The sequence below is a fragment of the Anomaloglossus baeobatrachus genome, chromosome 6 (genome assembly GCF_048569485.1).
Source record: "Anomaloglossus baeobatrachus isolate aAnoBae1 chromosome 6, aAnoBae1.hap1, whole genome shotgun sequence".
Classification (NCBI taxonomy): domain Eukaryota; kingdom Metazoa; phylum Chordata; class Amphibia; order Anura; family Aromobatidae; genus Anomaloglossus; species Anomaloglossus baeobatrachus.
In genome coordinates, this window is record NC_134358.1 from 456,459,497 (window position 1) to 456,473,769 (window position 14,273).

Below are 14,273 nucleotides of genomic sequence, written 5' to 3' on the forward strand. Positions count from 1 at the left end.
TTTCCCGCCTCCAGGCCTGTGAACTCCTCGGTGGGTGGGGCCAACCGCTTGGCTCCGCCCCACCTGGTGTGGACATCAGACACTGGAGGGAGGCAACAAGGGTTTTTGTTTGGCAGTAGTCCCTGTCTAATGGGGGGTGGGGGTGTTTGAGTGTTATCTGTGACGACCTGGCTAGGCCAGGGCGCCACATTAGCATTCTTCATTGACTTCTTTTAATAACAGTAAAGACACTTGTGATTTAACCCCTTCATAACCTTGGACGTACCCATACTTCCTGGTTGGGAAGAGGTGCCTAAACTAGGATGTATGGTATGTCTAGAGATCATGTAGCCACTGTGACAAAAGCCACTGTAATTGTATGAAGGTGCCTGCTGTTGCTAACAGCAAGCACTGGGACTCGTCACCACAGGGGGGTTTGCTGCCCCCTACACAACTACAATTGCTATGATTGGTTGTTCAATTCTGCGATTTTAAAGTTTCAGCCAATGAAATTGGCTTTAACATTGAAGTCCAGCTCTGATCAGCACTATAACAGTACAGATCAAAAGCAGGAGCTAGGCAATAGTGGTGTCCCAGCCCAACACTCATTAGTCTGCTCATATGATGATTATCAATCGCACCAATCAATACATTTCCACCTTCCCATTTTGCGCCACATCCGTGCGTGTCCTGCAACCGCTGAGCAGTGACGCACATCACTGATTGGCATCTGGATGTTTTGTTTTTTTGTTTTTTTTTTTAACAATTGTAAAAAAGAATCAAATAAAAATAATAATTTAGATTACTTTATAGGGCTAGATTAGGGACAGTAAACATTTACTGTAGTAATTGGCGTATACTACAGTATGTTTTCTACTGAATATAGTCAGGATTAGAGTCAGATAGTAAAGTATGAAAAAAAAATATCAAAAATAATAATTTAGATTCATTAATAAGCCTATATTAGGGATAGTAAAATATCTTGTAGTTATCAGCTTCTACTACAGTATTTTGTACTGGATATAGTCAGGTTTAGTGTCAGAGTTGTGTGCGTTCAGTAATATTTTTTTTACTGAAGCCAGTTTAGTAATTATAGCTTCAGAACTGTAGTGGAAAAATCTTGTAGTACTTATACTACAATTTTTTCTACTGCATAGAATTATGGTTAGCGTAATTTAGTTAGTTAGTTACAGTCGTTCACTAATTGTTTTTACTGTCTTCTATTAAGTAAAGTTTATTTTTATTTTCCAAATTTGTATACTCTCCTTTTTATTTTATTTTTATCTTTATCCTTCTGGATTTTTTTTCTTTCTATTCTATTCTAATAAATAAAGTTTACACCAAACACATGCAAAATTTGGTTATTTTACACACACACACACACACACACACACACACACACACACACACACAAAATAAAATGTCCCACTCGTTTCATAAACGGTATTCAGCCATGTTTGATGGTGGTCTCAATACTGAGCTATATGTGAGTATCCTACAAGATGAGTTACTTCATACACTCAAGTACTGTGGGTTTGAAAAGGACAACATAATGTTCCAGCAGGACAATGCCATGAAGCAAAAGTTGAGATTGGCGAAGAAATGGTTCAATGACAATGATGTAGAGGTGCTGGATTGGCCCCCACAGTCCCCAGACCTCAACCCAATTGAATACTTGTTGGTAGAGCTGCTGAAAATGCTGTATCCATACCCAAGTAAGTCGACCAGTATGCACCAACATTGAAAACATGTAGAAGAGACCAGGGATCAAATTTTGGTCAAGACGTACTTGAATCCGATTGAGAGCATGCCCAGAAGGATTCAGGCAGTCTTGAAAGCCAAAAGTGGATTTACAAAATACTAACAAAATAATACAAATTTTAATTTAGATTTTTAGGAGAAAAACAATAAGAGTGAAGTGACATGACACGAATCTGCATAACTAATCATATGCTACATAATTGCAAGTAAAATTTAAGTATGAGATAGCCAAGATGATTGTCTATAAAATGAAAGTAGTCTCCCACTTAAAGGTGTAGTGGATGGTGAGATATGGAGCCTGAAAGTCAGAAGTTCAAAATATTGTTACCCTTGTCACTGTATTCTACAAAACTTACACATATGCCAACCTGATGCACTCTACACAACTCACATATGCCAACACATTTTAAAATTTTCATATTCAATTCCAATATATCGTCACTTTTGGGGCATTTCAAGGGCTTTGCAAATGTGACATAGCACCCGCAAACAACTTCATCAAAGTCTGTGCTTTAAAACATCCCTACGTCCATTTGGAGCTCGACAGTGTGCCCAATCAGTAGTCTACCACCACATATGGAATATTGGCATACTCAGGAGAAATTACACAACAGATTTTGAATAGAAAAAATTGGGACTAAAGTAACACTTTTGTGGGAAAAATGTGATTTTTTTTTATTTTCACGGCTCAGCGTTATAAAATTTTGTAAAGCACAAAGAAGGTTCAAAGTGCTCAACACATCTGTAAATAAATTCTTGAAGGGGTGCAGTTTCCAAAATGGGGTCACATATGTGGATTTTGACTGTTTAGGCACATCAGGGGCTCTGCAAACAGGACATGGCATCTACTATCAAGTCCAGACGATTTTGTGTTCCTATAGTCAAATGGTGTGGTATCGGCATACTCCGAAGAAATTGCAAAACACATTTTACTCTTGTAAAAATGCAAAATTTGGGGCTAAAGCAACATTTTTTTGGGAAAAAGTTATTTATTTTTTCTTCTACATTGCTTTAATTCCTGTGAAGCAGCTAAAGGATTATTGAATGTGGTTTTGAGCACTTTGAGGGGTACAGTTTTTATATGATATATGCTATGCTATTTATCTTGTGTTAGGCTTCTTACTAGTTGGAAAAATGGTTCACATCTTCTGCTACTTGTGATTCCAATAGTTTGTAGGGAAACGACGGACCATTTAACAAATTGCTATTTCTGCTCTACGAACATTTATGAGATCTGATGTAAGTTAAAATATACAGTTAATTACCTCAATTTGCCATTGGTAATGCGGCCATCTGACATAGCAAAGAGCTTCCTGCACCTAAGTGATCTTACTTATCAAGCAAGTTGTTCATCAGAACCTCACTTCTTATCAAGAAAATCTTAACGATCTTATCCGTGATTAAAGGTACCGTCACACAAAACGAGATCGTTAGCGAGATCGCTGCTGAGTCACGGTTTCTGTGACGCAGTAGCGATCCCGTTAGCGATCTTGTTATGTGTGACACCTACCAGCGATCAGGCCCCTGCTGTGAGATCTCTAGTCGTTGCAGAATGGTCCAGGCCATTTTCTTCAAAGGCGATGTTCTGCTGGGCAGGACACATCACTGTGTTTGACACTGTGTGACAGGGTCACAGTGACTGCTGAGATCGTTATACAGGTCGCTACTGCGACCTGTATTGTTCCTGCATCGCTGGTAAGATCTGACTGTGTGACATCTCACCTGCGACCTCCCAGCGACTTACCTGTGATCCCTATCAGGTCGCATCGTTTTCGGGATCGCTGGTAAGTCGTTGTGTGTGACTGGGCCTTAGACTTGTCTAAACTACAAATCAAAGCTTTTAAGTTCCAAGGTCAAAGAATGGAATCTACTCTGTAAAGATGGTGGAATATGCAGATATTAGAGCCGTGAGAGTGATTTAAAAAACTATTTCTCTAAAGAAAAAGGCGCAATTTTTTGCAATAATGTTTGTTCTGTCATGGAGGCCGTTAGACATCAACACTGGGTAGATGAGTGGTGATGGTTCATAGACTCATCAAAAGTTAGCGTGAAGGCCGTTCTTCTACATTATGGTAATAACGTTCAATCAATACCTGTTGTACATGCTGCTGCTATAAAAGACATACGAAAATATAAAAGTGCTGTTAGAAAAAATCCAGTATGAAAAGTATATCTGAAATATCTGTGGAGATTTGAAGGTGATTGCTTTATTGCAACTTGTCTTTAAAACCTAATTTCTTGGACTGCCACCTGAACTTCTTCCCTGAAAATCATGGTGCGGTCAGTGTGGGGAGCGTTTTCATCAGCAGATTTCTATGATGGAACGAAGGTCCCAAGGCAAGTGGATCTCCAGTATACCGGCTGACTATTACTAGACCATGAAATGAGACATCCCAGAAGCAAAATATTCCCAAGAATCATCATCAAAAAATGTTCTAGGTAAGTGGTATTGCATATAATGTTAACGACGCAAGTATTATTTTAATATTTTGATAACATTTGAAATGTGTGTCACAAAAAACCTTCCTCATGAAAAAAAACCTGATAGCTTACTCTAATTCAGCACAAAAAATTTAAATACAGTTAATTTTGTTTTTGTGAAAGGAAAATATTTTTTGGGGTCGACCAGTGTCAATTAATCTATCAGAAACCTGAGTTGACTGCTTGAAACGGGTCACATGATAGTCATGCCAAGGGCTCTACCTCTTTAGAAGTACTTTTATGGTTTCAGCAGGCTATAATCAAACGTCCCAATTTTCCACCGTATCCAATTCAAACTACTAACACTAACCTACAAAGCTGTCCATCTGTCTCCTCCGTAAATCTCCTAACTAATATCCCGATATACTCCAACATGTAATCTCCTGTCCTCCCAAGATCTTCTTTTCTCCTCCACTCATTCGCTCCTCATCCAACCGCCTCCAAGACTTCTCCCGAGTATCCCGTTTTCTGGAATTTGCTGCCTCAACACGTTAGATTATCTGCTACTCTTGCAAGCTTCAAACGGAACTTGAAAACTTATCTGTTCAGAAATGCCTAGTTTTCATTGACTCCACTGCCTCATCACCGCCAGAGCTGCTGCCTCACCACCACCCCACCTACTGTCTCATCCCTCCCTTCCCTCTGTACCAGTCTGTCTATTGTAATTTGTATATGTATTTTGTAAGTAACCCCTTCTCATGTACAGTACCATGGAATCAATGGTGCTCTATAAATAAATATTACTAATAATACAGTTGAACCTCAGTTTACAAGTAACTTGGTGTGTGAGTATTTCGCTATACGAGCAAAGCTTGCTGTAAATTTATAACTCAGTTTACAAGCAAGCTTTGCTGTACGAGCAAATACTCACCGCACACACTTCCGGTTCCGCTCTCTGACCCGCTCTTGCAGTCCGCACACACACAAACACATATTATGCCCACCTTACCTTCTGTTCCATCGCCGGCCTCCTGGTTCTTGTAATTTGCTGGTACAGGATGTGTATCCGGTAACCATCGCGATGATGGAGGAACTTCCGCTGTCATCCGCTTCTCAAAGGCAGTGCGCTGACCAATCAGAGGCAAGCGGCTCCTGCCTTTGACGTCAGTGCTCTGGCAGCGGAAGATCCGGAATCGGTCGCGATGGTTACCAGATACACATCCTGTACCGGTGAACTACAAGAACCGGGAGGCCGGCGATGGAACGGAAGGTAAGGTGAGCATAATATGTCTGTGTCCGTGTGTGTTTGTTTGTGCGTATATGGAATGGCACAAAAGGGGACATTGAACAAGTTGTGGAACGAATTGTCTGAGCTTGCATTATTTCCTATAGGAAATTTTGCTTTGCTAGACGAGTAACTTGGTTTACAAGCACACTCCCAAAACAGATTGTTCTCGTAAACCAAGGTTCCACTGTATGTTATAAGGAAATATGAATGCCATGGCAATAAACGTTACAGATTATGTAAGTTATTGTAATCTGCTTGATATTTTGCCTTGGTGGGCCAATATCTGCCTCAGAACACTTTATAGACATCTGTGCGAGTGAATGTTGTCCTTTGAGTCGTAAAAAAAAATCTTTTCAATATGATTGCAAATTAATTTTTTGGAACGTTTCAAGATGACTGGATGACGTTTCGTGAAACATTTACATCTGTCACTTTTATTTTCATTGGGTTGCATGACACTAATGCACAATACACAAAAAAATAAAATAACTTTCTTTCCATAAGTTTCCTTTTAAGACCTCTGCTTGCAGGCAGCCAAGGTTTCTGTAACTATAAGAAGTGTTCAATGCTGCTCTTCCAGGAAATATGCATATTTTGCAGTGTTTTTATTGAGTGTTTCATAAAACAAGTGTACATTAACCGCTTCACATACAGCTAAAGTAATTTACAAGCAATTTTAAATAGCCCAAAATACCCCTTTTTTGTTCATTTAGAAAGTCCTTAGTGGGTAAACACAGCATATTTTTTTTTTTGCACAGTGATTCATTCTTTTAAATGTTATTTATAAAACACTCTTCCCTGGAGCATGCACCCACCATGAAAGACTTAAGATATAAAGAAAAAAATATTAAAAAAAAAATCTAACAATAAGCAAATATAGAGAGGAGGTAACTGAAATTTAAATTATAGTTCCCCATCGTTCTAAAAAAAACACAAATATTGATACAAGGCTTTCAAACAAAGCTCTATACTATCACATGTTCAACAATCCTTACACAGTAACTAAAATCCCCGCATATTTTCGGGGGAATTCAAGTTAACAAAGTCTTAATAAAAAGGACATACAGTATCTTGTCACAAAATGTAAAAAAAAAAAAGAAAAAAAAAGGGAAAAAAAAAGAAAACAAATAAAGGAGCTATTGATGCACTTAGTGAATGTGCTTGCTCAGGTCCACTGTAATAAATCCTATGTAGCGTATCTCTTGGTCCACTGTCTGGCCATTCGGTCATGCTCGGCTCTGTTGGTCATGTATTGAGTGGCGATACTTCCAACGAGAGGATCCGCTGCAAGACAAACGAAAGACGTAGATATCATTACACATGAAAAACAAATAAAATACACACCAATATGCTCACTGACTGTTTGATGTCTCCAGAACCAAATAACACTACAGATCACTAAACCCATATTTAACCCCTTCAGCCCCGGGACACTTTCCGTTTTTGCGTTTTTGTTTTTTTGCTCCCCTTCTTCCGAGAGCCGTAACTTTTTTATTTTTCCGTCAATCTTGCCATATGAGGGCTTGTTTTTTGCGGGACAAGTTGTACTTTTAAATGAAACCATAAGTTTTACCATATGGTGTACTGGAAAACAGCAAAAAAATTCCAAATGCAGAAAAATTGCAAAAAAAGTGTGATGGCACAATAGTTTTTGGGATGTTTTATTCACGGTGTTCACTATATGGTAAAACTGATGTGTGGGTATGATGCCTGAGGTCGGTGCGAGTTTGTAGACACCAAACATGTATAGATTTACTTGCATCTAAGGGGTTAAAAAAAATTCACAAATTTGTCCAATAAAAGTGGCGCACGTTTTGCGCCATTTTCCGAAACACGTAGCGTTCTTATTTTTGGGATCTATGGCTCAGTGACGGCTTATCTTTTGCGTCTCGAGCTGACGTTTCTAATGGTACCATTTTTTGCGCAGATGCTACGTTTTGATCGCCTTTTGCGTAAAACTTGCGGAGACCAAAAAACGTAATTTTGGCGTTTGGAATTTTTTTGCCACTACGCTGTTTACCAATCAGATTAATTGATTTTATAGTTTGATAGATCGGGCATTTCTGAACGCGGCGATACCAAATATGTGTATATTTATTTATTTTTTAACCCTTTCATTTTCAATGGGGGGAAAGGGGGGTGATTTGAACTTTTAGGTTTTTTTTTTTTTAATTTTACTAGTCCCCCTGGGGGGCTATAGCGATCAGCAATCCGATTGCTATTATCTATCTGCTGATCACAGCTATACAGCTGTAAACAGCAGATACAGTCACTTTCTTTTTCCCTCTCCTCTCGGCCGAGGGAAAACGAAAGTGAAACATCATAGCTGCAGGCGTCATCACAGGACCCTGTGCTACGATGGCAACCACTGATAGTCACGTGATCACGCACGTGACTTCCGGTGGGGGCGGCGGTAAGTAAAAAACATGGCCGCGCGCATTTAGATCTTGCTGCCAGACTTTGGCAGCAAGATTTAAGGGGTTAATGGCCGCGGGTGGAAGCGATTCCACCTGCGGCTAGCAGGCACACATGTCAGCTGTTGAAAACAGCTGATATGTGTGCCGACCGCCGCCGCCTGCCCGCAGCAGGGGGCGAGGCTTAACGGGACACGCTCTGTGACGGATATATCCGTTCATGGTCGTGAAGGGGTTAAAGGAAACCTGTCATGTGGAAAATGCTATTAACCTGCCGATATAGGGTTAATCTGCAGGTTAATAGCATTCAGAATCTGCCTGACGGCTGCACAATACGCCCTGCAGCCAGGAGGAGATTAAAGTTAATCATCCCTGCAGCATTGTGGATTCAGTCACGGGGGCGGCGCTGGTGCGGGTTCAGTCACCACTCTGTGTATGGAGAGCAGCGGCTGTAGCCACCCTCTGCATCTGCACTGACTGACACCCACCTCTAATGCAGAGCGGCTGTCAGTCAGTGCAGGGGGTGCGACTACAGCCGGTGTTCTCCATACACAGAGCGGTGTTTGAACTGGAGCCACCCCCGTGACTGAAACTGGAACGTTGCCAGGAGGATTAAAGTTCATTTCCTCCCAGCAGCAAAGTTTAATGTGCAGCCACCGAGCAGGTTTAGAATGCTATTAACCTGCAGGTTAATAGCATTTTTCCACATGACAGGTTCCCTTTAACTGAGGCACAGTAAAGGGAAATGTTGCTTGGAAGATAATAATCTCCACTTTGCATAAACTGCACAGTGTATAGTAATTTATTGCACATGTGCATGGATTCAGAAGTTCCCATGTAACGACAGCCTAGGTACAGCACTTGGTAAGGGGATCCCCACTTCCCCCAAATTCCTTAAAATGACTCATTTTTTCAAGAAAATGTTCAAATATTGAGAACTTGACACAGTTTTCTTCCATATGAAAACCACGGACAATTCCATATAAGAGTGAAGGAATCACATACTACAGAAAATATATACCGGTAAAAAAATCCAAAGGAATAAGAAGTAATGTACTAAGGCTACATTCACATATTGCCTGACACAACTGCACCATCAATAATTCTTGTTACACATCCAGGAGAAGAAACCTATATATCTGCATATTATTTCCAGATTAAAGGGTAGTGTTATGACACTATAGAAAAACTTGTCTCTTTTGCCCACAGCAACCAATCACAGCACAGCTTTCAATTTTGTAAGAGCAGAACATGAAATGAAAGCTTCGCTGTGATTGGTTGCAATAGGCAGGAAAGACTTTCTTTTCATTTTATTTTCATCAGCTTCATAAATCTCCCCCTATCTATATATATAATTGCCTTATTCTGTCTGTCTGTCTGTCTGTCATGCTCCAAAATTGTCTCCTTACGGTGACACAAAGCTGATTGGCCGCTGGGCTCGCCATGGCCCCCCCCCCCACGGATTGGCCTCTCGCCCCGGCTCTCTGCAGGCCCCGCCCCCCTCACGCAATGCACGCTCGCTCTTGCCCAACTGACACGTAGCTCCGACTCCCAGGTGAGTACACACCTCACACATCACATCCACACACTCACAACATCCTGGGATATCGCTTGCTTCTACACCGGCTCCGTCAGGATCCCAGCAGCGCCAAACATAACCTTGCGATGCTGGGATCTTCACGGAGGCCGTGAACGCTGTTAACCATTATACACATCGGGTAACTAAGGTCCCTTGGTTACCCGATGTGTATCATAGTTAACAGTGTACACCGGCTCACACTCACTCTCACACACACCTCACACATACATCACATCGCATCCACACACTCACAGCATCCGGCGATATCGCTTGCTTCTCGGCCTCGATACTGTGCTGTTGTGACCTTCCAGGACCTGTCGGAGGATCACATGGCCAGAAGCATGTGGTATCTCCGGATGTTGTGAGTATGAGCGCGTATGTGCAATATCGTCAATGTGTGTGTGCGTGAGTGTATGCGATCGGGTGTGTGTGAGTGTATGCGATCGGGTGTGAGTGTCGGCAGAGGAGCATGGCGTGCTGGAGGAGGCTGGGAGGAGAGAGGCTGATCCTGGGGAAGGCTGGGATGGAGAGGCTGATGCTGGGGACAGAGAGGCTGATGCTGGGATGAGAGAGGCTGATGCTGGGGACAGAGAGGCTGATGCTGGGGACAGAGAGGCTGATGCTGGGGACAGAGAGACTGATGCTGGGGACAGAGAGGCTGATGCTGGGGACAGAGAGGCTGATGCTGGGAGGAGAGAGGCTGATCCTGGGGAAGGCTGGGATGGAGAGGCTGATGCTGGGGACAGAGAGGCTGATGCTGGGGACAGAGAGGCTGATGCTGGGGACAGAGAGGCTGATGCTGGGGACAGAGAGGCTGATGCTGGGGACAGAGAGGCTGATGCTTGGGACAGAGAGGCTGATGCTGGGGACAGAGAGGCTGATGCTGGGGACAGAGAGGCTGATGCTGGGGACAGAGAGGCTGATGCTGGGATGAGAGAGGCTGATGCTGGGGACAGAGAGGCTGATGCTGGGGACAGAGAGGCTGATGCTGGGGACAGAGAGGCTGATGCTGGGGACAGAGAGGCTGATGCTGGGGACAGAGAGGCTGATGCTGGGGACAGAGAGGCTGATGCTGGGGACAGAGAGGCTGATGCTGGGGACAGAGAGGCTGATGCTGGGGACAGAGAGGCTGATGCTGGGTACAGAGAGGCTGATGCTGCGGGGAGAGAGGCTGATGCTGGGAGGAGAGAGGCTGATGCTGCGGGCAGAGAGGCTGATGCTGCGGGTAGAGAGGCTGATGCTGGCGCAGCATGGCGGATGGAGCACGTTTGGGAGTGCGCAGCATGGCGGATGGAGCACGTTTGGGAGTGCGCAGCATGGCGGATGGAGCACGTTTGGGAGTGCGCAGCATGGGGGATGCAGCACGATGGGGAGTGCGGAGTATGGCGGATGGAGCACGTTTGGGAGTGCGCAGCATGGCGGATGGACCACGTTTGGGAGTGCGCAGCATGGGGGATGGAGCACGATGGGGAGTGCGCAGCATGGCGGATGGAGCACGTTTGGGAGTGCGTAGCATGGCGGATGGAGCACGTTTGGGAGTGCGCAGCATGGCGGATGGAGCACGTTTGGGAGTGCGCAGCATGGGGGATGCAGCACGATGGGGAGTGCGGAGTATGGCGGATGGAGCACGTTTGGGAGTGCGCAGCATGGCGGATGGACCACGTTTGGGAGTGCGCAGCATGGCGGATGGAGCACGTTTGGGAGTGCGCAGCATGGGAGATGGAGCACGATGGGGGGTGCGCAGCATAGGGGATAGAGCACGATGGGGAGTGCGCTGCATGGGGGATGGAGCACGATGGGGAGTGCGGAGTATGGCGGATGGAGCACGTTTGGGAGTGCGCAGCATGGTGGATGGAGCACGTTTGGGAGTGCGCAGCATGGGGGATGGAGCACGATGGGGAGTGCGCAGCATGGCGGATGGAGCACGTTTGGGAGTGCGCAGCATGGCGGATGGAGCACGTTTGGGAGTGCGCAGCATGGCGGATGGAGCACGTTTGGGAGTGCGCAGGATGGGAGATGTAGCACGATGGGGGTGCGCAGCATAGGGGATGGAGCACGATGGGGAGTGCACACCTCCCCCCAACACACACACACGCGCGCGCGCACTGCACAACACACCACACACACACACACACTGGGAACCACAAACAACTGCCCTACACAGACACCCACACACAGACAACGCTGCACACACAAATATACGCACATACCGCACAACACACACATTGCACAAAACCCACCACACACACACAAACCGCGCAACACACAGCGCTCCACAAACAACGCAACACACAAACAACACCGCTCTCACCCCCCGCCACACCCAGACAACACCCAGAACATGTACAGCGCCCTACACAAACACTTGGTAACTACACACAACAACATCTATATATATATATATATATAAAACAAAAATCATACATGAACTACACAATACGTAAATTCTAGAATACCCGATGCGTAGAATCGGGCCACCTTCTAGTAGCTTTATATTTTGGTAAAAATTGAAAATGTGACAAAAATAAATGAAATGTAGAGGTTTAATCCAATATGATCTTATTTTGAACAATCCCATGAGCCAGATACTCAGCGTACCTAGGAACTGATTGATTTTAACTACATAATACAAATTGGCACATGAAGTGGACTGTTTCCCACAGCCAATAGTATTTGTTTTCCATACAATAAGGGTATGTGTGCACTGAGTTTTTTGAAGAGCGGTAACTCTCCAAATCCTCCTCAAAAACTCAAAAGTCCTTAAAAGCTTAAAGAATTGGTCCACTAGAAAGCATAGGGACGACATCGTAAAGTAAAGTTATGACAGAAGGCTTCTTCTAAATAGTTTCTGTTATCAATTCTGCCTGTGAGTGGCGCTATCGCAGGCCGCTCATCCCCCATCATGTGACCCGGGCCGCAGTGGCCTCTGATGCCCAGTGATGTCACATCAACTTCAGGAATTGAAAGTTGACCCAGCATCACCGAGGCGGGACCCAGTCTCCATGAGTAACTGGGCTGTGGGCTGAGTTTCATCGCAAGTTACAGCCCATCATCTCCCGCGTTCTCTCCTTCACCGCAGAGCACTGCAAGCATGAGCGATGCTGGACTGTAATGTGCGGTGAAACTCTACCCACAGCCCAGTCACTCAGGGAGACTGGGTCCCGCCAATTCTCTAAGAAGACGTGATATCACCGGACATCAGAGGTCACTGCAGCCAGGGGTCATGTGATGGGGATGAGCGGACAGCGATAGCGCCACTCACATGTATAATTGACAACAGAAGGTATTTAGAAAAAGCCTTCCGTTTCAGCTTTACACCGGTGTGGCCACTATGCTTTGTAGTGGACTACGTCTTTAAGAGTTTCTACTCAGTTTTTGCACCAAAAACATAACAAATATCTCGGTGAGCACATACCCAAGAGTACCAAAAATACTTTGGAAAGTAAAAAATGTATACATGATGGTTTCAATGCCAAAATTTGATCATTCCAGTTTACGGGATCATGTCTTTATAGTCTATAGCAACCGGCTGAAGTTCAAGTTCTTCAAGAAAATATGAGCTATTGGCTAATATGGGCAACAAAGAAATGTTTACTTTTAGATAGTTTTGATAAATAAAGTCTAATAAATTACATGATGGTAGTTAGTAGACTATATGGGGACTTACATGAAGTCATTATTTGTTCAATTGAGCAATAACGAGTATTTGCAACAATCATATCCCTGTATAATAAACATAAAAATGATGTCTCGTTGCTTGGTGTATTGATGCTCACACGTAAAAATGCCCCCAATAACCAATGTTTTGCTGTAGACATAAAAATGTTCAGAGATCTCTCCATGTTAACAGGCTTTTCATGTTTCTCATGTTTTCACACCACAATGATCTATGACGTACTGATCGGTGCGCACCCAAACACTAAAGGCCTCCTAACACGCAACGACGTATCTAACGATATATTGCCGGGGTCACGGATTCCGTGAAGCACATCCGGCATCGTTAGCGACGCCTTTGCGTGTGACAGCAAGGAACGACTGATAACGATGAAAAATACTCTCCTTATCGTCCATCGTTGACACGTCGTTCCTTTTCAAAAAAACATTGATTGTTGATCTCGCAGGTTGTTAGTCGTTCCCGAGGCAGCACACATCGCTACGTGTGACACCTTGGGAACGCCGAACATCTCCTTACCTGCGGCCGCTGGCAATGCGGAAGGAAGGAGGTAGGCGGGATGTTACATCCCGCTCATCTCCGCCTCTCCGCTTCTGTTGGGCGGCCGCTTAGTGACGCCGCACGAACTGGCCCCTTAGAAAGGAGGCGGTTCGCCGGCAACAGCGACATCGCTAGGCAGCCAAGTATGTGTGACAGGGACTAACGATATTGTGTGCCATGGGCAGTGATTTGCCCGTGACGCACAAACGACGGGGGCGGGTGCTTTCACCAGCGATATCGCTGCGTGTAACACCCCCTTAAGTCTCTTAGTGATGCACAGAATGGGCCGGTTGTGCACTTTTTTTTTAATATTTTGTTTATAGTACTACATACTGTACAGTTTACTGTCTAGTAACCTCCATCAACTATAACATCACATTCCAAATTATACCTGTTTAACCATAATCACAATATACGCATTAATTACAAAATCCCATCAAATACTTTCAATGAAGTAGAAAAGTGTCAAGCCGGAATCTGCTATAAAACAAATGATCGGGAAGGAGATCTAAATCATTGATAAGTGAATAGTCCAAGAAAGCCCAGTGTACACAGGCGTAAGCCACATATTAGCTGCAGGGCGTCCCCCGCTGTCACAGATTAATCACCGTTAGGTCA

General features: G+C 44.2%; 1 protein-coding gene across 1 annotated transcript in view; it reads right to left on the reverse strand.

Moving 5' to 3' along the window:
* Positions 1 to 5,855: 5,855 nt before the first annotated feature.
* The window catches only part of LOC142244438 (ubiquitin-conjugating enzyme E2 E2), a 329,602-nt gene continuing 321,184 nt past the window's right edge, over positions 5,856 to 14,273 (reverse strand). Inside the window, exon 6 of the mRNA XM_075316658.1 lies at positions 5,856 to 6,733. Coding sequence (XP_075172773.1) covers positions 6,636 to 6,733 — 98 coding nt within the window. The 3' untranslated portion in view covers positions 5,856 to 6,635. The remainder of the gene's footprint in view (positions 6,734 to 14,273) is intronic.